The 26,980-nt window shown below is 41.9% G+C and overlaps 1 protein-coding gene across 2 annotated transcripts in view; it reads right to left on the reverse strand.

Moving 5' to 3' along the window:
* Nucleotides 1-360: 360 nt before the first annotated feature.
* klu (klumpfuss) overlaps nucleotides 361-26,980 on the reverse strand; it is a 141,465-nt gene continuing 114,845 nt past the window's right edge. Inside the window, exons 2-3 of one of the 2 annotated variants that reach the window (XM_067148482.2) lie at nucleotides 5,434-6,303; nucleotides 361-1,642 (exon numbers count right to left, since the gene is read on the reverse strand). In XM_067148482.2, the coding sequence (XP_067004583.2) occupies nucleotides 524-1,642; nucleotides 5,434-6,075 (1,761 nt within the window). In that variant the 5' untranslated portion in view covers nucleotides 6,076-6,303 and the 3' untranslated portion in view covers nucleotides 361-523. Of the gene's footprint in view, nucleotides 1,643-5,433; nucleotides 6,374-26,980 lie in introns of those variants that run through there. The other variant, XM_067148483.2, reaches the window with a different exon arrangement.

A 26,980-nucleotide genomic window follows, 5' to 3' on the forward strand; every position in this document is an offset into this window, starting at 1 on the left:
ATGGTATTTTTTTAAATTTGTTCTGCCTAATGTGATGGTCCAAGAGAAAAATCCAGGAAATTAGTCTGAATAACGTATGGTAATACTTTTCAAAAAGAACTATCTCAGATGTTTAGTAGCCTTCATAGTCAAAATTTATTCTTAACTTGAAAAACATTACCCATCTTAGAGATTCGCAAATATAAATCTGTATCTCAATCCTATTCTGTTATTTCAATGTCTAGTCAAGTGCCTATACCATATAGCTCTCGCGGTAGCTTACTCCAATTTGTCTCGCACGAACGATTTTCTTCCGGGCAAATTTTTAATCACTCCCGTGATAAAACTCAGTCCATTGACTGCATTCCTTCCATTCTAGTAACCACTTTGTTTTTGCAAATGAGTCAAAATCATCTGCTGTGAGAAAGTTCTTCCGTCACAATACACGGGTCGTGTGGAGAGAAACTGTTCGTGTGAAACGTGTCTTGGAGTGAAGCAAGGTCTAGCCAGCCGCGGGTAACAAACTCAAGTACAACCGAAGTGTTCAGTCGCCGTCCCTGGCAGTCGTGTCCATGGGTGAATGCACGGACAAAGAACTGAGAGCCTGAGACGGCGACAGTGGTGGTTCTGGGGACGCCGATTCCGGAGGCGGCACTGTACTCCCAGGTTCGTACCTTGCGTGAGTCCTCATGTGCCTAGTGATCATGTCTCTACGACACGCCGCGTACGGACACTGTGGGCACTTGTACGGTTTTTCTCCTGTGTGGGTCCGCTGATGGGTGGACAAGTGATCCGACCGCGAGAACACCTGTCCACAAACTCGACAAGTATAGGGCTTTACTCCTGTGTGAAGACGCATATGACGGGTCAGCATGTCCGAACGCGCGAACGAGCGCTTGCACACCTCACACAGATACGCCTTGGCTGCAGAATCAGCCGGGTGCTGACGACTTTTATGACGAGACGCCATGTGTTTCGCTAATCTGTCATGGAGGCTAAACATTTGTCCACAAACAGGGCACACGTAAGCAACGTCCGAGCCGGGTGGCATCTCTTCTACTACCGGAGATACCTCCAGATTGTACCTTACTGCTACGGACTCTTTGGTGGTCGGTGAAGCGACGTCTCCCTTCACTACGGGAACAGATACGGTTCCTCGTGATGGCAGGAAGCCTGGTGGTAACAGGTGGACTGGAAGGTGAGGCTCCATTGGAGGAGGCATGGACTCCGAACTGGTGCTACTCCCCACTCGTTCTCTACTCCCCTTCATTGACAAGTCCAAAGGAGAGTCTTGCGGCGTCGACGCTTCTGATTCCAGAGAGCCTCCTTTGCCTCCAAGAGGCGGTAACGTAAGCGGATGTGGCACCTGATGAGAACGTAGAACTGTCCCTCGATCCACTGCTGCTCTCTCCGCTTTGGCAGCCTCGAACCACATCGGCAGGTCTGAGTCCGAATGACTGCGTCGTCGGAAGATATCCGGCAGGTACTTGGTGTGTAGGTAGTGTTCGAAGTTGTACATGGGGGCGGGAGACGGTGAGATAGGGGTGAGTGGAGACATGGGGGACGCCGGGTAAAACCTGTCCTGCGGCTGTAGACAATGGGCACATGAGCAGCCAGCGTAGCGCGGCGGCAAATCCTCTTCTCCCTCGCCGGAGTGGCGCACCTGCACACAAGACATCATAACATGTACAACAAGAAAATATTTTAAAATCTCAATTGAAAATGTATTGATAAATGGTTAGAACAACTGGTAAGGGTCAAACAGAAAACATACTAGATAGTTACTATTTTTAATGAAGAACATTTCAGAGGCATCACAAAAAAACATTAAAATGAAAAACCAAGTTATTTCAAGAATATCAGCTTGTGAACACGGTAGCGCTTTGGTACCCGGAAAGCATGGTGAGGAATGAAAAGATAGGAACATGTGGAAAGATACTAGGAATGAAAAAACACAGAAACAACTGAAAAGATTCCTGAAGTGGGAAAGAGGAGATATCCTTATTTTATGCTTGCCAGGGATCCTACCAAACCGTTCCGAGAAGTATTTATACTGTATAGAAGAATTAAAACAAGACTATGTAAATCTCCGATTTACGATAATTTTCTGTATTGCTATTGTCGGACTGTGATGAAGAAAAGTTTCCTATTGTCTCCAATGGAGCTCACATCCTGTCTAGCTACAGAGCTGCCACATTCGCTGAATGTAATTAGGGGCCTGCTTTGTAGGAGTGTCCAGGCCAATCTCTGTCACGGGAATAGTGACCCTGCTACCCGGTCCACACTCGACACTTACTGTCCGCACGACGGGACAAAAATAATGCAATAGGTATGTAGGGAATAGAGATAATGTTCTGACGTTGGCAAGCCTTGTTTAGTGTATTGCGACGTCGTCCGAGTTTCGCCATATTTGATTTCTAACCCGTATTTCGCCTTCCGGGTATAGAAAGTTTACGATGTACACTTCCTAACACAAACGTGAGCTGACTGTTATATTTCGTATACTTCGTCCCATGATATGGACTTGGTTAATAAAATTATCTCCTTTCCTCGCTGAATGTAAAAAGATCTTAACGACATATTTTGTCTGCCCGCCATCTTGATATTCCAGAATATTTTCCCCCATAGTGGTTCTGTTCTAGTGTAAGCAGCCATTGGGGTAAATATCATGTAGACCCTAACATAGGCAGTTAATAACTAAATAATTGAGAGGAGCCTAAAATCTGAAGAGCTTATACTAAAAAGATTCAAACCATACTTGCTGCCTCACGTACCGCAAAAATGAGCTGAATTTATAGCAGAACAGATCTTGAATATTCGTCACATTGTCGAAAAATGTACAGAGTATTCAGCATCAAAAAGTTACCAGTACTTACAGTAATAGAGTCTGTATTATTATTATTATTATTATTATTATTATTATTATTATTATTATTATTAGTTTACGGCCATTTGAGATCACGTTAAGCAACTATCACATTACTGGAAGCCTTCTTTGCAGCCCAAAATCTCTGCATTCTTCCTCTGGCAGTCTGTCTTCTTTCCTCTTTCTTTCGGTCATGTCTCCAAAAGACAAGGAGAGACAAAATAAGTAATGAAAGTAATCGGCAACAACTTGGATTGGACAGGAGCCTATTGGAAACCTTAGACATAAGCAGATTAGGATGGTATGGACATATGAGAAGGATAGCTCCAATTAGGACCCCAAGAGCATACTAGGAAAGGAATGTTATTGGTAAGAGGCCCAGAGGGAGGCCTCGTGATAGTTGGGAAAAGCAAATTATCAAAGACCTTGTCAAACGTGACGTAAATTGGCAGCAAAAGGTAGAACAACAACTGTGGATGCACAGGACGAACTGGAAGAGGCTCGTAAACACCCGCACCCGGATTGCTGGAGCGGGAAATCGATGATGATGATGATGAAATAGTAGCAAGTGACAGCGACTACCATAAAGTTTGGCTTGTGTTAGAACGGATTTGGCAGCATAAAACAGGTCGCGAACGTCATTTAACACACACTAAGTACTGTACGGCATTTTACTGTAATTAATGAATGAATGAATTGAACGATATGCAGAATTTAATGGAGGAATGAGAAGGCATTGAAGTGAATTATTATGAAATTAGATGCAGAAGTGTGGTAATGATGGATTCTGAATACGAATATTCAATTTCTGGATCAAGTATACGAAGCAAGTGAATGGATAGATTTATCGTCGAGGGAATATGGTGAGATAAGGTAGGGATGGCTAACCCAAACGTATATGTGAAAGCAAATGATTCTTGCTACATCTAAAATAAGGTTGCGTTGTTAGGAAATATCCATATCAAATGTCATATAGAGGTAGAGCACGAATTAATAGATGATATGAATATGTTGCTGTGATGAATAGTATTGACATCTGAGATAATAATTGAGGTATCGTACTAAGTTGAAAGGAGTCACTTAACTTTCCAAGGCAAATGAGACTTCATTTAGAATTAAATGTGGAATAAGAGGTCAAAATTATAATTAATTAAGAACTTGGATTTTTACTTTAGAAAGATATATGATGATTTTCAAGTGATTAAATATAGTACGACTAGGATGGTAGGTGCCAAGATTATACGTGGCAGTAGGAATTAGTAACCTTAGCACGTCATTCAATGGAGATAAATATTGATGAAGCAATGACAAACAATTTAGAGTTCAAGACTTAAAGATTCAAATATGAAAAATATGTGTTATTTAAACAGTGATGTTGATTTTAAAATTAATTATTATTTAAACATGTGATGAATTAAGGTAAGTATTTAAAAATCAAATAGTGATTGAAGATAAGATGTTAGCTCATGTCAAGATTGAGAATGAACAATTTTAATCAGCGCTGATGTGAATAAAATCGATAGATGATATTAACTTTTATTTTCTGATATATGGAACAAAGATTTCAATTAATTACTTTCTCTTTCCTAGGCGTTATGTTAAGTTAATAAACTTATTGATTTAGATTTTATATTATGTATGATTAATTAATCTGTAGGCTGATACTGTAGGATAGTTTAGTCTTGAGTTTTTGCGATCTTTGACATTATGAGCGTTGAGGTAGTGTGCGAAAGGATGAAGACGTTCAACTGACATTGAATAGCGAGTTGTTGCGGTTGTACTTCTCTTCTGAATTCACGTAAAACTGGACTATAGGCAAGAAAATATACCCTGAGAGATAACAGAGCAGTCAGAGAATTTTTATTTACGTCTTTCTTGGACGCAAGAAGGGCGCATTATTATTATTATTATTATTATTATTATTATTATTATTATTATTATTATTATTATTATTATTATTATTATTATTATTATTGGTCCGCCTCTGTGGTGTAGTGGTTAGCATGATTAGCTGCCACCCCCGGAGGCCCGGGTTCGATTCCCGGCTCTGCCACGAAATTTGAAAAGTGGTACGAGGGCTGGAACGGGGTCCACTCAGCCTCGGGAGGTCAACTGAGTAGAGGTGGGTTCGATTCCCAGCTCAGCCGTCCTGGAAGTGGTTTTCCGTGGTTTCCCACTTCTCCTCCAGGCGAATGCCGGGATGGTACCTAACTTCAGGCCACGGCCGCTTCCTTCCCTCTTCCTTGCCTATCCCTTCCAATCTTCCCATCCCTCCACAAGGCCCCTGTTGAGCATAGCAGGTGAGGCCGCCTGGGCGAGGTACTGGTCATACTCCCCAGTTGTATCCCCCGACCAAGAGTCTGAAGCTCCAGGACACAGGTAGAGGTGGGATCCCTCGCTAAGTCCGAGGGAAAAACCGAACCTGGAGGGTAAACAGATGATGATGATGATGATTATTATTATTATTATTATTATTATTATTATTATTATTATTATTATTATTAAATGGGTAATGAAATACATATAATAAATAATAATAATAACCAATGACCTCAACTAAAAGAAGAAAGCAATGTTTAGGTTATTACCTGTAGCCGAGGAGGAGGTGGGGTGCAGCTGCTGCCTCCATCGAGCTCTTCCTCGATGCTGCTATCCTTTATCCGTAGAGGCGAAAAACTAATCTTGGGCGAGTCCGTAGTGGAACTGTGGGGGGACTTGTTGGAAGACGAGGCCGGACTGAATACGTCCTCAACCTCATCCTCCTCGGATATAGCGGTGTAATGGTACCGCTCTCGGTCCACGCTGTCAAAACGGAACACATCACCGTGCTGGGGCGCCATGTCTCGTCCGGCCTCCTCCTGCACACCTTCAGACTGACGACCACTGTACATGTGTTTACTCGTCTTTACTTCCCTGTTGTCCTCAACCACCAACTCTTCATCTTTCACCACACTGTTCGCAACTATGTCCTTGTGATGAGTGTTATTATTGTTGTTGTTATGATGGTGGATGTTATTGTTGAGTAGAAGAGGTTGCTGATGTCCTGTGGAAGATACCTGCGTTGCCAGTTTATCGACCACTTGACTTAATCTCTTCCTCTTTCGCTGCTTGTTGTTCCGATGATTATTGTTGTTTGTATAATTGTTATTGTTGGCATGATGTAGATGTTCGACCAGATCCTGCTGAACTGTTGTGCTGGAGGACTCAACCTGCGTCTCGGCCATCGTCATCAGCACAGCTGCGCGGCGGGAAGACGCCGCACCCAGCAAGCGCCTCCACCACCAACAATGCTGACGCCTCCTCCACCACCGCCCCTGCCTGCTGCAAGACAGCTCCCTCCGCCGTCAACTCTGCTCATTGCTGGGCCATGCACCAAGGATAGAAGTTTGCGAACACGGCTAGACTCAGACGACTAGCTGTTCTCGGTCTCTCGGCGCACACACAGGACAAGCAAACACCTGCAACAAAAACAGAACTAGTAAGAACCACATCACTACATGATAACCTAAGCTAAATATTGTTTCTTAATGACTAGGATTTTTATACAGAATATTACAATAAGTTACAGCTAAATTTTCAGACACATTCCTCACACGAAGAAGAAGAAGAAGAAGAAGAAGAGCGGAAACGCTTTATCCATATTAGAAGTCATTTTCTACAACTATACATGTAATACATTAATCTTAAGAATTGAATATGTTTGGCAAAACTGAAAGGTATATCATTGTGTGTGTATATATAACAATAAAAATTTATTTGAGTAATAAATATGCTTGCAAAATTTCAAATGATTTTCTATTCTATCAAGAATGACTACGAAACCATGAAATATGGAACAAATTCCTTTTAAAACATGCTTTAAATTATGTCACAGAAATGTCACAGAAAAATCTAAATTACGAATTCGGAAAAAAGCACGAAAATACTAGCATGAAGCTTTGAAAAAGTGGACTTTTCTTTCTAAAAAATCTAGAAACTTTCATGATCATTTCTCTGCTATGATATTTTATAAATCCGGCCCCGTGGTGTAGGGGTAGCGTGCCTGCCTCTCACTCGGAGGCCACAGGTTAGATTCCCGGTCAGGTCAGGGATTTTTACCTGAACCTGAGGGCTGGTTCAGGCTCCACTCAGCCTACGTGATTAGAATTGAGAAGCTGTTGACGGTGAGATAGCGGCCCCGGTCTAAAAAGCCAAGAGAGGATTCGTCGTGCTGACCACACGACACCTCGTAATCTGCAGGCCTTCAGGCTGAGCAACGGTCGCTAGGTAGGCCAAGGCCCTTCAAAAGCTGTATTACCATGGAGTTCGGCTTTGGTTTTTGGATATTTTATGAGGAATGTAAAATCGGTAAAAGAAATAAACCTAATAGGAAAGTCAGTATTAAAATTTACAGTTAATGTACTAAAATCTTGTTGGTATAGAGTACATTTTTTTTTATTATTACAGGGTATGCCTACGCTTATTATTTCCTTTTTCTCATGTAAATAACTGAAAATTCAGTAGTATCCCAGAAGGAGAGGGTATGGCCAAGGGAAAGTTAGGCAGACGTTTGATAGCCTACCAGTTGGTTAAACTGGAATGAATTCAAAATCGTCCGACGATGATGAGGTTAACATCTTGGCCGCGGAATCTCAACTGAGCTAACCTGTGGGCTGTAAGTCAATGCTTCATTGTGGTCGCATTTGAACAAAGGACTAAAGAGTTCTTGGGCCAATGGTAAGGGCTGTCTGTACTAAGGGCGGTGCAAGGTGCAGTTCATACTTGAGGATGAGATCTTATGTAGTTTGTGACACAAGAAGGGCGTTTCGTTTAAGACTACTAGCCTTAAGAGAAGGCACTAGTACTCGCAGGATTAATGTTCATAATGAAGAAAAATTATGTTCTGTACATTTGCTGAACGTCGCCGGACATTGCATGACCACACCAACCACCGTCTTATAAAAAAAATAGTTTCGTTCACTTCTGGAACGTCCTTGATACGGAGCAATAAAAAGCGAGGTCGCAGAGGAAATATGGAAGAGAAGTACAGTATTAGAGCCGCACCTTCCCGCGAAAAAGTGCATTATGCAACAAGTGCGTTAGTTACGTTCCACTGACCGGACCACGGCAGGCCAGGGCAGTGTCCCACACAAGCACACTAGAACATCCATGTCATGTTGCAGAACACCATCACACTTCCGAATTTTTCAATGAACTGACAGACAGACAGACAGAAAGATAAGGAAGAAGGTAATGTCTCGATCTTCAGAACCTCCGGAGTGCCCAGATTTTGCCCTAAAGAAGAGTCCATAAACATACAAAACCAAACCAAACCCCATGGCACTACAGCCCTTGAAGGGCCTTGGCCTACCAAGCGACCGCTACTCAGCCCGAAGGCCTGCAGATTGCAAGGTCTGTGGTCAGCACGACGAATCCTCTCGGCCGTTATTCTTGACATTCTAGACCGGGGCCGCTATCTCACCGTCAGACAGCTCCTCAATTCTAATCACGGAGGCTGAGTGGACCTCGAACCAGCCCTCAGGTCCAGGTAAAAATCCCTGACCTGGCCGAGAATCGAACCCGGGGCCTCCGGGTAAGAGGCAGGCACGCTACCCCTACACCACGGGGCCGGCCCATAAACATACAGACACGCAAATTATTTCAACGGCAACCGAATATGGCGAGATTCGGTCCTGAAATCTTCAACTTATCAAGTTAGAGCCTAATAAAAATCCTCCGCACATACATCCACGGATCTAGAGCTTCATCGTTCGCAAGAAGACATTCTGGGTTGAGTGCGAAGTTTTCTCTTCGATTCCTCAGCCCGAAGACCGGTTAGATCCCCAGTCAGCTGTCACAGATAGCCTAAGTATCAAAGAAGAGATAATAATAATAATAATAATAATAATAATAATAATAATAATAATAATAAGTGCTTCTGTCTACCACAGAACGCGGAATTATACTAGACGGATACTATGGCTGAGTTAATTCAATTTCGTTGAGTGACACTGAGTGCGCCAATTTTTAACAAGTCAACAACGATATGGAGTGGCAAGAATTTTGACCGTCCTTCAAAATCGATTACCACAGGCTGGACGAGTCCGGACTTGGATGAATGAGTCGTACAGTCTGGACTTGGGCACTATTATGTAAACACATGTCTCACACAGAAGTTGTAAGTCCCTGGGAGAGGATACGAGTATATTATGGTTCTTAAGTTGTAAATGGCATCGAAGGCTGGACATAAAAGGCTTCGTCAATGAAAAACTTACTGCAGACATTCAAAATGTGGATGTATCTCAGAATATTCACGATCCCATCGGTAGACCACGTCACCAACGTGGATATACTCCAATTCGCGTGCCTGGAAATCGTGCCAATTCCTACACATCGCAAAACTCAGGAAAACAGCTCATTACTGCCACATCTTCTGAAATGACAAACACAGCCTTATGCAGCTGATCACAGAAGGCAAGATAGAAAAGAAACTTGGAGGGAGAAGACTATCCTGAAAGGGGAATAACCGACAGTGCTTTAACATTCACGATACGGTGACACTGATACGGGAAACACAAAGTAGGAAAAATGCTCTATGATGGTCGCCAACTTTGTGAGAAGACGGCGTCGGTAGAGGAAGATGATCGAATACAATGCAGTCTCCGAATAGGTCAAAAAGGACCCCGGAGGAATTACAGGTAAGGAAAGAGAGAGGTGAGATCAATGGGCAGGTGTCTGTGACCTATACGAATTAAATAGGAACTTATTTCAGCATTGAACTCGAAGACTTAAATCCTTCGTAGAGTCGGAATCTCTTCATATGGTTATGAGGTCATTTAGGGGCACTAGTAAGGATGTAAACGAGAGTGCATATATCACTGGAAAGACCCCAGCTAGAGTTTGGTTCCCGTGTATGGGACTCACACCAGAATTACTTGATACGAGAACTGGAAAAAATCTTAAAAAAAGCAACACAATTTGTTCTGTGTGATTTCCGACAAAAGAGTAGTGTTACGAAAAAGTCAAAACATTTGGGTTGGAAAGACTTGGAAATAAGGAGACGAGCTGCTCGACTAAACGGTACGTTCTGAGTTGTCAGTGAAGAGATGGCGGGGAATGACATTAGCAGACGAACAGACTGAGCGGGGCTTTTAAAGGTAGGAAAGATCATAATGGGAAGATAAACTGGAATTCAAGAGGACAAACTGGGGCAAATAATTTTTATATGATGAGCAATTAGGGATTGGAATAATTTATGAAGGAAAATATTCCATCAAGTTCCAAGCTCTCTGAAATCATTTAAGAAAAGATTAAGTAAACAAGTGTTAGAGGACCTGCCACCTGGGTGACAGCCTTAGATGCAGATGATTGATTGATTGATTGATTGATTGATTGATTGATTGATTGATTGATTACTACCAGGCGGGTGGAAAGTAGGTGCAGTGAGTACGATATAAAAAATTATAATTTCCAAGACTGAAGGTAAGGGAAGAAACCTAAGACAATTGGATATCAGGTTGGGAAAACAAAACTGGAAGAGGTAAACCATTTCAAATAGGCCTATTTATGATGAGTATTCTTCCAGCATGACAGTATAGCAAGTGAGATTCAATCCAGGTGTATTAAAGCTAATGCAGTAGCTCGCAGTTGCGATCAACAGTATTCTGTTGAAGTCAGGACGAAACTATATTTACACCGGTCTGTTTTCAGACCAACTTTGCTTTACGGGAGTAAAAGCTGGATGGACTCTGGATATCTTATGAGTTAGAAGTAACAGACATGAAATTAGCAAATTAACGAGAATGATTGCTGGCACAAACAGGTGGGAACAATGGAAGCAGGGTACGCGGAATGACGAAATAAAAAGTGAACTACGATATTGATGAAGATGGCCCCATGCTGTAGGGGTAGCGTGCCTGCCTCTTACCCGGAGGCCTCGGGTTCGATTCCCAGCCAGGCCAGGGATTCTTACCTGGACCTGAGGGCTGGTTCGAGGTCCACTCAGCCTACATGATTAGAACTGAGGAGCTATCTGACGGTGAGATAGCGGCCCCGGTCTAGAAAGCCAAGAATAACGGCCGAGAGGATCCGTCGTGGTGACCACACGACACCTCGTAATCTGCAGGCCTTCGGGCTGAGCAGCGGTCGCTTTGTACGCTAAGGCCCTTCAAGGGCTGTAGTGCCATGGAGTTTGGTTTGGTACGCATAAACCAGCTTCGGTGGTGGGGTCATGTGAAGTGAATGCAGGAACTTAGCTTACCTAGGAGAATGGACTCTTGTCACGGAGGGTAAGAGAAGTGAAGGGGGACCAAGACAACGATTATTAGACTCAGTTCCTAATGACTTAAAGATAAGAGGTACGGATCTAAACGAGCCCACAGAGCTAGCTACAAATAGAGGATTGTGGAGGCGTTTAGAAAATTTGTAGAGGTTTGCAGACTGAAAGCTGAAAGGCTTAAGTCTATAATGAATATGTATGCATTTTTGTTTGTCTGTATTCGACTGTGCTTTAAAATAGATATCCCTCCAAATAGGGTTGGTGTCATGAATTGCATCAAACCGTAAAACAGGACTTAATCCACACGCACCTAGTGCCAACTCCAAGTAATAAGAATGAGGCCAGGAAGTACTGTAGTAGTCTGGTACACTTTTGCAAGAAATGATCCATCCGAACGGGTGGGTCAGTGGATTTGTTGCGAATTCCATTTCTTATTCATGGTGAGTTCCAACTAGACTCTAGTGTTTTCCACTAAACTGCATATTCTTTCAAACTGAAAAATAATGTTTCATGTGGTGAACAGTCACTCTTTGTATTAGTTGTACGCCCTAGAGGTCGGCCTCTAGACCTGAACATCGCAGTCTTATGATACTGAGTGAAGTAGCCGCGCGTGTCACGCGAAACCGCTCACAGCATTCAGGAGAAGAATCTGTTCGATCCCCACCACCGGCAGTCCTGAGAATGGTTTTCTAAGGTTTCCTATTTTCACTTCCAGGTAAATACCAGAGCAGTTTCCTTCCAACTCCTTAGCTATTTTATTTCACCATTATTCATTTCATCACCATTGGTTCAACTCAGGTTGGCATCGAAAGGATCCGTATCTCACCTTATCCCCGACCTCGTAATCAGGAAACGGGGCTAAGGAGTATACATACAACAGATGTATTATGATGTCGGCATGTGAAAGATCTATGGTGACACTTTCGGTGATAACGCAAACAAATTAATGAAATCTTAGTTAACAGATATTCCAACCGAATTCGTACTTTACCATTGTCTGAGTAAAATGCAACGTCGAAATACTGACAAACAAGTAGACTAAATGGCGCGAAATCAAAACGCCTGCGCATATGTGCATACGGTAGTAGACATCACATATAATAATAATAATAATAATAATAATAATAATAATAATAATAATAATAATAATAATAATAATAATAATAAGTGCGTGTTATTGTAGTGGAGGATAGTGTTATGTGTGGTGTGAGAGTTGCAGGGCTGTTGAGGACAGTACAAACACCCAGCCCCCGGGCCATTGGAATTAATCAATGAAGGTTAAAATCCCCGACCCGGCAGGAAATCGAACGCGGGACTCCTCTGAATCGAAGGCCAGTACACTGACCATTCAGCCAACGAGTCGGACAATTATTATTATTATTATTATTATTATTATTATTATTATTATTATTATTATTATTTACTTCTACTTCAATAATATTAATTAAGGAATGAAATACATACAAATATCTTCGGCCACCATGTCGAAAACAGAAATAAAAGAAATAACAATTAACTAAATAAACTAACGTAACGTTTCCTAATAGTGTAACCGACTTACTGACTACGTAACGTGCTTATGTGGATGCACTTCGAAAGTGAACTCCAGGTAGTCAACGATATTTTATTTTTCTACGTATTTATTTTATTTATATTTGTTTTTGTAAAGTTTTTTTTTCTTCGACTTTGGGTCGCACTATGCGTGTCGCCGCCGCAGCGCCCTCCTCGGGCCGCATTGCGTGCCAGCAGCAGGAGGCCAGGGAAATCAATGGCACTGCCACTAGGTCTGCAGTACCGCTCCTCAACACTAGACTTCAGGTGACCTAGCACAGACGTCAACTGGTCAAATATTCGAAATAATAATATTAATATGTTTGTATCCAAATCAATAACTGCTCAATTATTACTACGTATTACCGATGAAGAAATATTCAGAGATGCACAACTGTTAAGCCATCTACTTGCAAATTGAAGGATAACCAACAGATCACAATACAGTATAAAAAGGCAAGCATCAGATCCCCCGCCCCAAAAGGCGATGTTGGCCTTCGCCTGCAGTCCACACTACAAATGATGAGAAGGCGAATCTCGCTCCTAAAGTTTTAAATATGATTACTGATTATAAAAATAATTTCACTTCTTTCAAGTTATTTTCTGAATTCTTTGTGACATTTTTGTTGGTTTTTTTGTTGGTTCAAGTCGCTTCATATCTACTTTTTATACTTACTTTCTTCTGCATTTTTGTAACCTTCCATTTTAGGAGATAGTGGGTTCGAACCCCGATGTTGACAGCCCTGAAGATGGTCTTCCATGGTTTCCCACTTTCACATCAGGCAAATGGGGCTGTATCTTAATTAAGGCCACGGCCGCTTCCTTCCCACTCCTAGCCATTTCCTCTCCCATAAGACCTACCTGTGCCGATGCGACGTAAAGCAACTTCCATTACTTGGAAGTTATTTTTATTTACCCAGGTTTTGTTTATTAGTAGATAAATAGGAAGGAGTGAAATTGTTTAACTTGCAAAAAAATGTTGTTCTAACAAAAAAAAAAAGGAAATGACATTTCTTTATCAAATTTTGTAACTAAAATCGCCAAGTTCCGCATCATATATTTGAAGAAGAGTTTGACAGAGATCATATTTTACTGAAAGTACATTACACGCATACACAGAAAGAAACAAAATTAGCGTCTTTATTCAACTGCGTTTTTTTTAAATTACTGTAAAGCAACGTTTATTCATCCTAATATATTTAGTATGATAGCAACACCTCAGCGACGTTAATTTCTCATCCGAGTGACCACAGTTCGAATCTCGGTTAATGTAAGTGGGATTTTTAAAATTGTGTGCATAACTTATATACGACGTAAACTCTAGATCCCGTTGTTTGTGATCACGAGATTTTGCTGCGTAAAACAAATGTTTCTTAGTTTTAAGGAGTCGTTCCTCTAAGTGACATTTTTTGTCTCAATTACGATGGGAATCAAGGTAATTAGCTTCGTTCATTTACTATCCTGAACGTGAGAAAATTATATTTCTATGGTGGAAGCATCTGTCCTTGCTTGGGCCCAGTTATGCCCTGGAAAATCAAACGAGATTCTATTAGAAACGAAAAGCTCAACTCGATGTTTCTAAACCAGTCAGAGAGTGCGTTCTAGTAACTACGAATACACATTGGTATTACGAAGCTTTGCCATTCTTTCCTTCCAAAATGGTAACATCGCGACGATATTCAACAAACAGGTCCTGATAAAAATGCTTACATGTTGCTCATACAGTTTCTTCATTTTTCTTTACCCATTAAATAATACAATTTATGGAGCGCATATTGTCACGTAGCTAAATTCACTGTAAAGTTCAGGCCATTCCTTTTGATATACAACCCTGTGAAAGTATAAAGAGGCATTCTAAAATATCAGAAAATCATATCACTATATTATAAACGGCAACAGGCGTTTAGAATAACTTTATTCTGAAAAGAAAAATTGGCCTTAACTATTATATTTGTTCAAAACTGGATTTTTTTTTTTTTTTTTGCTATTTGTTTTACGTCGCACCGACACAGATAGGTCTTATTGCGACGATGGGATAGGAAAGGCCTAGAAAGTGGAAGGAAGTGGCCGTGGCCTTAATTAAGGTACAGCCCCGGCATTTGCCTGGTGTGAAAATGGGAAACCACGGAAAACCATCTTCAGGGCTACCGACAGTGGGGCTCGAACCCACTATCTCCCGATTACTGGATACTGGCCACACTTAAGCGACTGCAGCTATCGAGCTCGGTCAAAACTGGATAAACAACAGTTAGTGAACTTGTAGAATCATTTTTCTTGTGGCCAAAGGTATCAGCCGAGAGAAGAGATCAGCAATTATCTAAGAAAATATATCTGATCACTAACGCGGTTCTAATAAAAATAAAAAGAAGAAGTAGGTGAACAATATATTGCTTCCATGTTTAGATCAAGAAAGACATAATTTTATATTTGAAGTTACCTTATTGCACTTCCGCATTGCTTGAAAATTGAATGGCAGAATAATATAATAATGTTGATGTTATCGCTGCCTAATGTCTCACGAAGTTTCGCAGCAAAGTTCTGGCTAATTTTTGGAACCTCTTCGTAAGATAGGATAGTCATTTGTCGAATGATAAGTTCATAATTTCCACCCCTGAAGTTTTGTTTTTATGGTGTCCTGTATAACTCAGCACAACACAGATATTCCCGAAAATTACACGCGTGTGAATTATAAACTGCTGACATAATAATAATAATAATAATAATAATAATAATAATAATAATTGTTACCGAGTTTTGGTGGTAGGTAGAGGTGAAAGAAGGTGCGGGCGTGAATGAGTCTCAAACTACGGAATCAAAGTTAATGTAAAATTTAACAAGGTTATATTTTCTTTTCAAAAACAAAGAAATAACAAGTATGGCAGGTACAAGGTAGCAAATCAAAGGGGAGTCACAATATTCACATAATTTGGGCTTCGAGCCCCGAAAACACAATGCTTGGGCAATCAGCCCAGTTTTACCTCCAAAACACAAGTTTCAACAGAGGGGCAAAAAACCCCATTCATACCTCGGAGCCCTTGCTCCAAATTACACCGATAAGCCTCCACGAGGCATACCACAATTGATTTTTAAAAGAGCCACACGCTCTCAAATTTAAGCCTTCTCCCAGGCCACACCAAACTCAACCTTCAAGTTGTCCTCAACGGACCTAAACGCAGGGGTAAAATACCCAACCTACTGAGGTCTAGGAAATAAAAAAAAGGGTTAATTAAATGACCTCTAAGGTAACAATTTGAGAGGAGGCGAACTTGCACTCCTAATACACTTTGTCTTTAAGACCTATTATGGCTCTTAGGCCACTGATGCAAGGGCTAATCCCATACTACAGAGGTGACTTAAAAAAGAAATATTTACATTACATTACGGAAGAATTGATTGAGAAAATAAGGTCACCTCAAGACAATGTGAGTGGGAGCTCGATAGGGTTAGCACTCTCTATCCCAGTATGTCGCTTTACAAGAGAATAGAAGAAAAGAGAAGTTACATTTTAGGAAAAGGTTACATAGGGGAACGCTTAGAACCCGCCCCGAAAGTTAAACTGCTGAGCTAGCAAAGAAAGAATTTATTAATCGGCCATTACCTTATTGTTGACCGCTGCCGAGGAAAGAGGCGCTTCCCGCCTCCTGCTATGTACTTAATACACTGAAAGATGGAACAGAAGTGGCCCGGAGACCCTAAAATCAGCAGTTTAAATACTCTCGCAGAAAGTTCTAGGCGTTAGGGGAAAGAAAACACCCTCCCACAAAGATTTTATTGGGTAGGACCCCGCAACAGATTCAAGTTGGGGAAAGATACACCAGATTGGTCAGAAATTAATTGAAAAAATTCGTGATTGGATACATTCAAAACAAGGGGAAGAAAGGGGTAAATATTGCCAACTTAAACAATGACAGAAAGAAATTTAACAAAGAACAAACTCCTGAAATTAAATTTTCTCCAACAAAATAGTTCTTTGACTCCGCACTAGGGTGCACTATTGTTGATCTTCAGTAGTGTCCTCTAGAAGAGAAAGTTCACACTTCTTAATACAAGCAAGACAAAAGTACGTCGAAAATGACACAGTTCACAAACTCAAAAATTTCCAGGTAGTGACATCTTCTGAGAAATTTGGAAATTAAGACCGTAGATAAAGTTCAGACTTCCTCCAGAAGAGGAGTTTCAACTGGCGCAACTTTTAAATAAACGGTGTGGAGGTGTACCGCCCGGTACAGACCTCCCCCCCCAAAAGTTCCTCCACGGGGTAACACAGAAGAACATAAACTTTTGTTTGAAAATAAGTTCCAAGTTTTGATGTTGATATTAAGATAACTTGCAGCAGTATTTGAGAAATTTCTTAATTCGGTTCCAAAATTTTGTTGTCGGAGGTGAAGTGAAGTCTTTAGGTTTATAGAAGTTGAATATCTGAAGATAAGCTTTTACTACTTAAAAGTGAAGGAAAAATTTGCAATGTCCATCAGATATTGCTGTTGAATTCCCAAATGTAGTTATCTCTTATAGTAACTGTCCATGTAGTTGATGTTGATGAAGTTGGATGGCCGGACCGGCCGTTGCAGCTTGCGTCCAAAAGGAGGCCGCTCGGACCCCTTAAGTACCCTGAGATACCGCTCGCCCGCACTATGAGGGGAGCAGAGTGTTGAAACACGCCGCGCCCGCGGTGAACATATACAGGCTGCGGGCCAGTAGCAGGTCGTGCGCCGCACATCAGCCTTGGCCGGGAGGAGAGCTCCGGCTCGCCGTGCACATGTCGTCCTCGCTGGAGAGGAGGGGGCCCATCCCCCTCCCCAGTTGCTGCACGGCGCTGCGCGGCTGCGGGGGCACTGAAACATTAAAGCTAGGCGGCAGAATTGTGTTGGACCATCGTCTTTTTGAAGGCACAGGCATTATGGAGAGGTTGAGGGGCCAGCGGCGTGTAGATATCCATGGCATTTAATCTTATGAAGCCACAGTGTAAGGTGGAGCAGGAGACGGGAGCGTGGTAATGGCCGTGGCAAGAACAGGATGGCAGTTTAACGGATCGGGGGAGGTTTACAAGAAATTCTTACATATAAAACAAAATGTTATAGAAGGAGCAGAATGCCTTAAGCGTGGAACTCAAAAAAAAAAATATAACCATCATATTCCATTCAATTATATGAAGCAAGTTGACAGAAAATTTACACCGGTTTCACCTGTGACAGGTGAACCCTAAATATCCTCTCGGTGGCTGGATTGCTTACTAACAATGTAACCGGTGTGAGAAAATCGAGAATGATGCATGGCCCATGAAATCTGGGAGCAAGCTTGCCCGCGGGAACAAAATTTTTGACCATAACCTGGTCACCTACCTTCAAAGGGGTGGGTCTCCGTCCACGATCATACCTTTCCCTAACCTTTTCATGAGACACTTTAAGATTGGCTTTAGCCTTCTTCCAAAGATCTTTAATGTTATCCGGATCTATTGTCTCGGGTAGAATGTCATTCAGAGACCAGAGGTTAGAGAGCGGCGAGTTGGGAACAAACTTGAACATCAAAGAAGCTGGAGTAAACTTGTGAGATTCATGAACCGCCGAATTCAAAGCAAAAGCTATCCAATGCAGGGACGTGTCCCACCTGGAATGATCTTCATGATGATAGGCAATAAGTGCTGACCTGAGATTACGGTTAACCCTTTCAGCCAGAGATGGTTGAGGGTAATAAGCAGAAGTAGTTACATGAGAGATTGATAAGTCAAAACAGAATTTACGAAATAAATTAGATGTAAAAGCCTTAGCATTATCAGATACAATATATTGAGACGGACCAAAAGAAGCAAAAATAGAATTTAAGCAGGTAATGGTAGACTGAGCGGTAGCCAGCTTAGTCGGAAATAACCAAGAAAATCTGGTAAAACCATCTACGCACACAAAGATGAACTTGTTAGCATTACCCTTTGACTGGGGGAAGGGTCCTACATAATCGATATACAGACGTTCCATGGGGCGCGACGCTTGATGCGAACACAAAAGGCCTACCTTGGTGGACATGGTGGGTTTACTGAGCAAACAAGATTTACAAGCTTTTACAAGTTCCCGGATTTCACCGTCCATACCTTTCCAGATGAACATTTCACGAATCTTCTCACGAGTTTTAAAGATACCCAGATGCCCTCCTAGTGGGGTCTCATGATAATACTTGAAGATCATAGGTACCAGAACAGCTGGAACGACAACTTTCATCATCTTGTCATGCCTCGAAGGGCAACATAAAACACCATTCCTCAGAACATAAGGGACAACATGTTCCCCAGAAGAAAGGGTTTCCATTATCGGAGCCACCGTCGGATCTTCACGTTGGTATTTCTCGATATCCCTAAAAAGCATGGGAGCATCTGTTAGGATGGCATTAACCTCAGATAGCATGGACTCGGGAGGTGATGAACTGTCGACCGGTTCGTGGGTCTCGACGTCGTTATGAAACATACGGCTGAGTCCATCAGCAACAACATTTTCGGTGCCTCTGATATGTCTAACATCAAACTGGAAGGCGGAAATACGAATAGCCCAGCGGGCTATACGACCAGTACGACGCGGCCTACCTAAGACCCAGCTTAATGCTTGATTATCTGTCTCCAGGTCGAATTTGACGTGTTCCAGATAGAGACGGAACTTTTCTAAGGCGAATAAGACTGCCAAACCTTCGAGCTCATAGATGGAATACTTGGCTTCTTGAGCCGACAAGGTCCTAGAGGCATAGGCGATAGGTCGCCTCCCTAGTTCAGTCTCTTGAAGAAGGACTGCAGCTACTGCTGACGACGACGTGTCGGTTTGGACGATGAATTTCTTCGAGAAATCAGGCATAGCAAGGACAGGGGCATTACAAAGCGCTAATTTAAGATCTTCAAAAGCGGCTTGTTGAGAAGGTCCCCACTCGAATTTGATGCCTTTCCTACGAAGAAGGTTTAAGGGCGCCGCTCTATTAGCAAAGTTAGGAATGAACTTTCTGAAGAAATTCACCATACCAATGAACCTGGCGATACCTTTAATGTCCTTGGGAGGTTTAACATCACGGATGGCCTGTGTTCTAGAATGATCGACTGCTACACCATCGGGTGACACAATATGCCCTAGGAATGACACAGAGGGCTTAGCAAAGACAACCTTGGACAACTTAACAGTTAACCCAGCCTTACGAAGGCGATCGAGAACTTCTCGCAAATGATCTAGATGTTCTTCAAAGGTCTCTGAAAATACGACGACATCATCTAAGTAGTGATATAAGTACTCGAATTTGATGTCGGAGAAGACCCTATCTAGTAGCCTAGTGAGCACAGCTGCCCCCGTGGGGAGCCCGAAAGGCACGCGGTTGTATTCGTATAAATTCCAGTCCGTGGCAAACGCTGTAAGGTGTTTAGACTCTTCGGCAAGGGGAATTTGATTATAGGCCTGATTCAAGTCCAAGATAGTGAAGAACTTGGCCTTATGAAACCATGAAAAGCAAGAATGAAGGTCAGGAAGGGGCACAGATTGCAACACCACCTTCCGATTGAGAGCCCTGTAATCAATGACAGGCCTGAAGCCTCCTTGTGGTTTCGGGACTAGAAAAATGGGCGATGAATACGCCGACTTAGAGGGCCTAATAATACCATCCTTCAACATCTGATCGATAATTTCTTTCAGAGCCTTCATTTTAGGTGGAGATAGCCTATAAGGTGGAAAACGGACAGGAATCGAATCCGTGACCTCAATTTTGTATTCAATAAGGTCAGTAACACCAAGAGTATCAGAGAACACCTCTGGAAATGACTGACATAATTTACGAATACTATCAGCCTGCTCCTCAGGTAGATGTCTAAGGTCTAACAACATCTCATCCTGGGTAGGCGAAATAGATGAACATGACACAGAATTACACTTTAACAAGGGGATTTTACAATTGGACGCAAATTTGAATGTGCACGACTTACTCTGAAGATCGAGCACAAGACCAGTGTGAGAAATAAAGTCCCCTCCCAGTATGATGGGGAAAGACAGGTACTTAGCCACAAACAATTTAATTTTCCATGTAAATTTAAAAATACGAATTTTGACCAGTACGGAACCTAGAATTTCTAATGGAGAAGAATTAGCCGAAACATATTGAATAGGAGATGAGACGTAGTCAGGTAGTTTACAAACAGCTTTCAATTTAGAATACCATTCAGCCGAAATAATCGAACAAACACTGCCTGAATCTAAGAGAGCTGTTATAGGCTCGTTATTTAACTCAATCTTAAGAAAAGGAACAGGTGCGGGGGTATCCGCCGCAATCCTAAGGCACTCTTTGGGGCATTCAAAAGATGTATTCGAAGACTTATCGTTCCCTGAATTCTCGACCTTTTTGCCAGGGGCTGAGCCTTGGGAAGCAGAATTAGTTGACTCAGCCGCAGCCACTAGTCACTTTTGATTGTTGTTGGAAGTTACACCAGAAGTTGAGCAGGAGGGGGTGCTATTCGAATTGGGACAATTCTTTGCGATATGTGAGAAAGCCCCACATTTAAAACAGCCTTGTGATGAACCAGCTCCATTATTTGCCCTACTAGTTTTGATCAGAGGACACTTATTGCGCAGATGGTCAGGCGACCCGCAAGCATAACATTTACGGGGGGTGACTGATCGGCGAGGTGGAGGCCGAGTATTACTAATTGAAGGCGGGGGTTCTTTCGCGACACGCAAAGAATCGGCGTATCTAACTCCTTCCGCTGAGACGGCCAATGCTTCAAGTTCCGAGAAAGTTTGCGGGCACGCCGCGAAACACAAATATGACCTATAGGGAGGTGAAATTCCCTCTACAATAGCCTGTACAATCTGATCTTCAGGAAAATGAAGGGCAAACACCCTAGTATAAAACTTAATGTCCTGTATGAAATCAGCCAAGTTTTCATCCCAGCGCTGTACACGATAATAGTACTTCTGAATAAGGGAGGACCTGGCCCTAGCAGGGATGAAGTTAGCTAGCAAATGGGCATGGAAATCCTCAATAGATGATTGCTCGGCAATGGCTCTTACGATTTTATCAGAGAGAATACCAATAGCATACGGATAGATAATTTGCAAGATTTGACATGGAGAAAGAGAAAAAACAAGGGCATGATCCTGGAATTCCACTAGAAATCTTAAAAATGAAATTACGTCACTGGTGGTATTAACGGAAAACTTAGATATACCTCTGAGCAACATTGCCAATGGATGAGGCAAGCTACTAAACCCGGGTGACATAGTAGGTAAAGGTTTCAATGGCAAGGAAGTTAATTCAGAACGGATGTTACTCAGCGATGCACGGCGTTCAGACTCGTTGTCCAATGGGGCAGGGATAGTTTGAGCAGCAACGGTTATTCTATTAACTTCTCCCTTGGGAGGCGCTTCCTCACTACCTGCATTTACTATGGTGGGTTGATCAGATTTGGGAGGAACTTCCCCAGTTAACAATTGAGTGACCTTACTAGATAATTCGGAAATATTTTCCAGGAGCGTACTAGCTTCCTTCCTCTGAACATCATTCAGTTTTAGAGACAACAGATCATTAACTCTATTTGAAAAATGATATAGCCTGCCTTGCACACGCTTAATTTGATTTGGAGACGGATCATTTTCATCAAAAAAACTAACGACCGATGCTAGCCCAGTAATATTCTCCGTGATCGTGGAAAGAGAGTCGTCAATTTCTTTCTCTCCCAAATTGGGGATAGAAATGGGCAAATCAAGGGACTCTCTAAGTTTGTTAGTGTCTATTGCAACCGTGCCTCCAGATTGCACATTTCTGATAGTTAATTCATAGATCAACTCCTCCTTACGCAAATAGTTAAGAAGGAGAACATCGCGAGGGCCGGGCATGATGACAGACCAATTTTGAAAAACTCAAAAAATTCCAGCAACTGGGAAAATAGTTAGAGTTCGGAACAAACAATATTTAGCCGTCAAAAGGGGCTAAATTGAGACCCATTCAACCACGCTCTGCTACCACTTGTTACCGAGTTTTGGTGGTAGGTAGAGGTGAAAGAAGGTGCGGGCGTGAATGAGTCTCAAACTACAGAATCAAAGTTAATGTAAAATTTAACAAGGTTATATTTTCTTTTCAAAAACAAAGAAATAACAAGTATGGCAGGTACAAGGTAGCAAATCAAAGGGGAGTCACAATATTCACATAATTTGGGCTTCGAGCCCCGAAAACACAATGCTTGGGCAATCAGCCCAGTTTTACCTCCAAAACACAAGTTTCAACAGAGGGGCAGAAAACCCCATTCATACCTCGGAGCCCTTGCTCCAAATTACACCGATAAGCCTCCACGAGGCATACCACAATTGATTTTTAAAAGAGCCACACGCTCTCAAATTTAAGCCTTCTCCCAGGCCACACCAAACTCAACCTTCAAGTTGTCCTCAACGGACCTAAACACAGGGGTAAAATACCCAACCTACTGAGGTCTAGGAAATAAAAAAAAGGGGTTAATTAAATGACCTCTAAGGTAACAATTTGAGAGGAGGCGAACTTGCACTCCTAATACACTTTGTCTTTAAGACCTATTATGGCTCTTAGGCCACTGATGCAAGGGCTAATCCCATACTACAGAGGTGACTTAAAAAAGAAATATTTACATTACATTACGGAAGAATTGATTGAGAAAATAAGTTCACCTCAAGACAATGTGAGTGGGAGCTCGAGAGGGTTAGCACTCTCTATCCCAGTATGTCACTTTACAAGAGAATAGAAGAAAAGAGAAGTTACATTTTAGGAAAAGGTTACATAGGGGAACGCTTAGAACCCGCCCCGAAAGTTAAACTGCTGAGCTAGCAAAGAAAGAATTTATTAATCGGCCATTACCTTATTGTTGACCGCTGCCGAGGAAAGAGGCGCTTCCCGCCTCCTGCTATGTACTTAATACACTGAAAGATGGAACAGAAGTGGCCCGGAGACCCTAAAATCAGCAGTTTAAATACTCTCGCAGAAAGTTCTAGGCGTTAGGGGAAAGAAAACACCCTCCCACAAAGATTTTATTGGGTAGGACCCCGCAACAGATTCAAGTTGGGGAAAGATACACCAGATTGGTCAGAAATTAATTGAAAAAATTCGTGATTGGATACATTCAAAACAAGGGGAAGAAAGGGGTAAATATTGCCAACTTAAACAATGACAGAAAGAAATTTAACAAAGAACAAACTCCTGAAATTAAATTTTCTCCAACAAAATAGTTCTTTGACTCCGCACTAGGGTGCACTATTGTTGATCTTCAGTAGTGTCCTCTAGAAGAGAAAGTTCACACTTCTTAATACAAGCAAGACAAAAGTACGTCGAAAATGACACAGTTCACAAACTCAAAAATTTCCAGGTAGTGACATCTTCTGAGAAATTTGGAAATTAAGACCGTAGATAAAGTTCAGACTTCTTCCAGAAGAGGAGTTTCAACTGGCGCAACTTTTAAATAAACGGTGTGGAGGTGTACCGCCCGGTACAATAATAATAATAATAATAATAATAATAATAATAATAATTCGTTACGTTGTAACACACTAAAATTACAGGAATTTTCTCTTGCAGAAAGCTAACGACGCACTGCTCCCACATTCAAACATCCCCACTGACATTATCCGGGACAGAACTTTCCAGCAGCCATTCACCCCTGTATCTCCTGCCTGTCGTAAGAGGAGACTAAAATGAAAATTTCTCCGGGGGAGAGCGCACAATAACGACCACGCGGCGGCTAGCTGAGTCAAACATTGCTTCCTTTGCGCCAGCTCCGATATCCCTTGGTCAACACCTTTACTCTTCCGACCCCGGCAATATAAGATTTGTGTGGTCTAGAATGACTTATTTTCATCCCTTTCATAGTCCTTCCCTTTGATTTTCTGATACCTTCATTCTTCGAAGTGTCTGAAACAAGAAAGTTACGATATCAAGATAACAGCATCGGGACCTCCAGTTTTCCATGGAATCCGAATGTCAGGGACGTGACATTTCATTTCAAGAAACCAGCGAGCATTGGTCGTGATTCAAACCGCAGCTGCCTTTGAGAGGCTCCAGTGACTAAACCACTCTGTGTCACATTCTATTTTTCTTATGATTATAGTTCAGAGATTACTTCCGTGTACGTCCCTTTAAAGCAACAGCCATCACCTCTGAATTCAAAGCAACAGAATATTGAAATGAGAGGGAAGCTCGTATCCAGAAAGGGTAAGGCAAAGATCCCGGGAGGTGTAGGCCTGAGCGGCGCGGTCCTGCACAAAGGATCCACCCCCGCTCCATTAGCGACCCAGTTTCTCTCGTTTAGGGCATACTGCAACCTACGTGTGCCGACCCACTTTGGGCATGCTGCAATTCTTAAAGCAGAGAGACTCGGCTTGTGTGGCACCCACGCCGCAGCCATCGATCCGCGGACTGACGTCACACGCACACCTACACTGCCCAATGACAGCCGCGATCAATAAACAAAGATCCACGCAACAACCGATACTAACAGAGGGTGGGGTTACTCTTGCCTCGGAAAATAAATAATGCACGAATTCTCGAGAAAACTATCCTGATGACAATATGAAGGAATCACTTTTGTACACTAATTGACACATATTAATAATAATAATAATAATAATAATAATAATAATAATAGGGTGCCTCTTACATACTCAGAGGCTTTCTACGATGATGGAGTGGTGTTCTAAACAACCTCTTCTCAACTGTACTATTTGAGGTCGAATGCGATACTCTCAAACAAGTAATGAAATAGTTGCACACCTGGAAATCGAACCCGAAGCAACAGGTGAAAAGTTACTTTGCTAAGCTTTGGCCCATAAGATAAAATATCACTGGAGCAGCATATAGGCTGCTATGCCCACTGACCTGTGAATGAGCATTCTCCCCACTTTTCTTATCGCGCGGAAGTGCGTTTTATCCCAATATAACCTGCCCATTCATCAAAGAAGTGTTATGCAACAATCTTGATTCAGAGTAACAGCAGCACAAGATAGCGGTAATCAGTTTTGTTTCTCACAGCAGTATGCGTTAAGGAATTTATTTCGATACACCTCACCTTTTCATGTCCAATACAATGTTTATGTTTAACTCCACTGCGACAAATGAACTCGAAGTAATCAATGTCTCCCAGTCTTGATTTTTAATTTATCGAACTGAATAGTAGTAGTTGCACCATCGCCGCTACGCTCAACAAACACTTTACTACTTCAATCTATAACATGTCTAAGTCAGGGAATATCGGGAAATGATGATGATGTTGTTTATGTTGTTGACGATTATGATGATCCAAAGACCGGTCTGTTACAAATCTCCACGCTACCCTATACTGTGCTGCGCTATCCTTTTCATCTTCACACAACTACTTCGTCCTACATACAGCTACCCTAATCCATTATAAATAATATTCTTTTTATGCCATTTCAATAATTTATAGATTTACGATGCATAGACTTTCTGGAGAATATTACCTCCCACACTTCCCTCCAAAATTAATATTCTCAATGTCTCAAGAAGTACAGTCGCTCAAGAAACGAATGAGTGCGTGGTGTTGTGTAATTTCCTCACGTGTGCACTTTTCTCAGAAGAAACTAAATCTATAGATATGACGTTTATTGTGGGTATCTACAAGTTTTGTATTCATATCTCTCTCTCTCTCTATCTCTGCCCCACATTCAGCTCAAAAGGCGCACAGAAACTTTCTTTTTCTCTATAACAACATATTCCTACGTTTGAGTTTAACAAATATGTCCTTTAGAAACACATCTTCCTTGCTTGACCTTTCGGGTAAAAATTTATGGAACCATACTGTTAATCATATCATCCCAATCGAAATGTGGAACTTTAACCAGAAAGTCCCTATTAACAACGAAGCGTATCTTAACTGTACTCCTCCATATTACACATTAAACCATTCCTTAAGTCATAAATAAAGTAATAGTTACACGAAGAAGAATAGGAACCTGCAAATGCCCATGAGGTCGAACTGTAGTATTTTTCACCGTTTTCGTCCTCTGTTTTCGGTTGAAAACTACTAGTATGTGTTCGTTAACGAGCAGGCAATTCTTCTGACTATGAGATAGTCTCGTCGAAGCTCACTTGTTGGTAGGCATATCCCATCAGTAAACAGATTTTTTTTTTTTTTTTTTTTTTTTTTTTTTGCTTTACGTCGCACCGACACAGATATGTCTTATGACGACGATGGAATAGGAAAGGCCTAGGAAGTGGAAGGAAGCGGCCGTGGCCTTAATTAAGGTACAGCCTCGGCATTTGCCTGGTGTGAAAATAGGAAACCACGGAAAACCATCTTCAGGGCTGCCGACAGTGGGGCTCGAACCCACAATCTCCCGGTT

Source organism: Anabrus simplex, chromosome 5 (genome assembly GCF_040414725.1).
Source record: "Anabrus simplex isolate iqAnaSimp1 chromosome 5, ASM4041472v1, whole genome shotgun sequence".
Taxonomy (NCBI): Eukaryota; Metazoa; Arthropoda; class Insecta; order Orthoptera; family Tettigoniidae; genus Anabrus; species Anabrus simplex.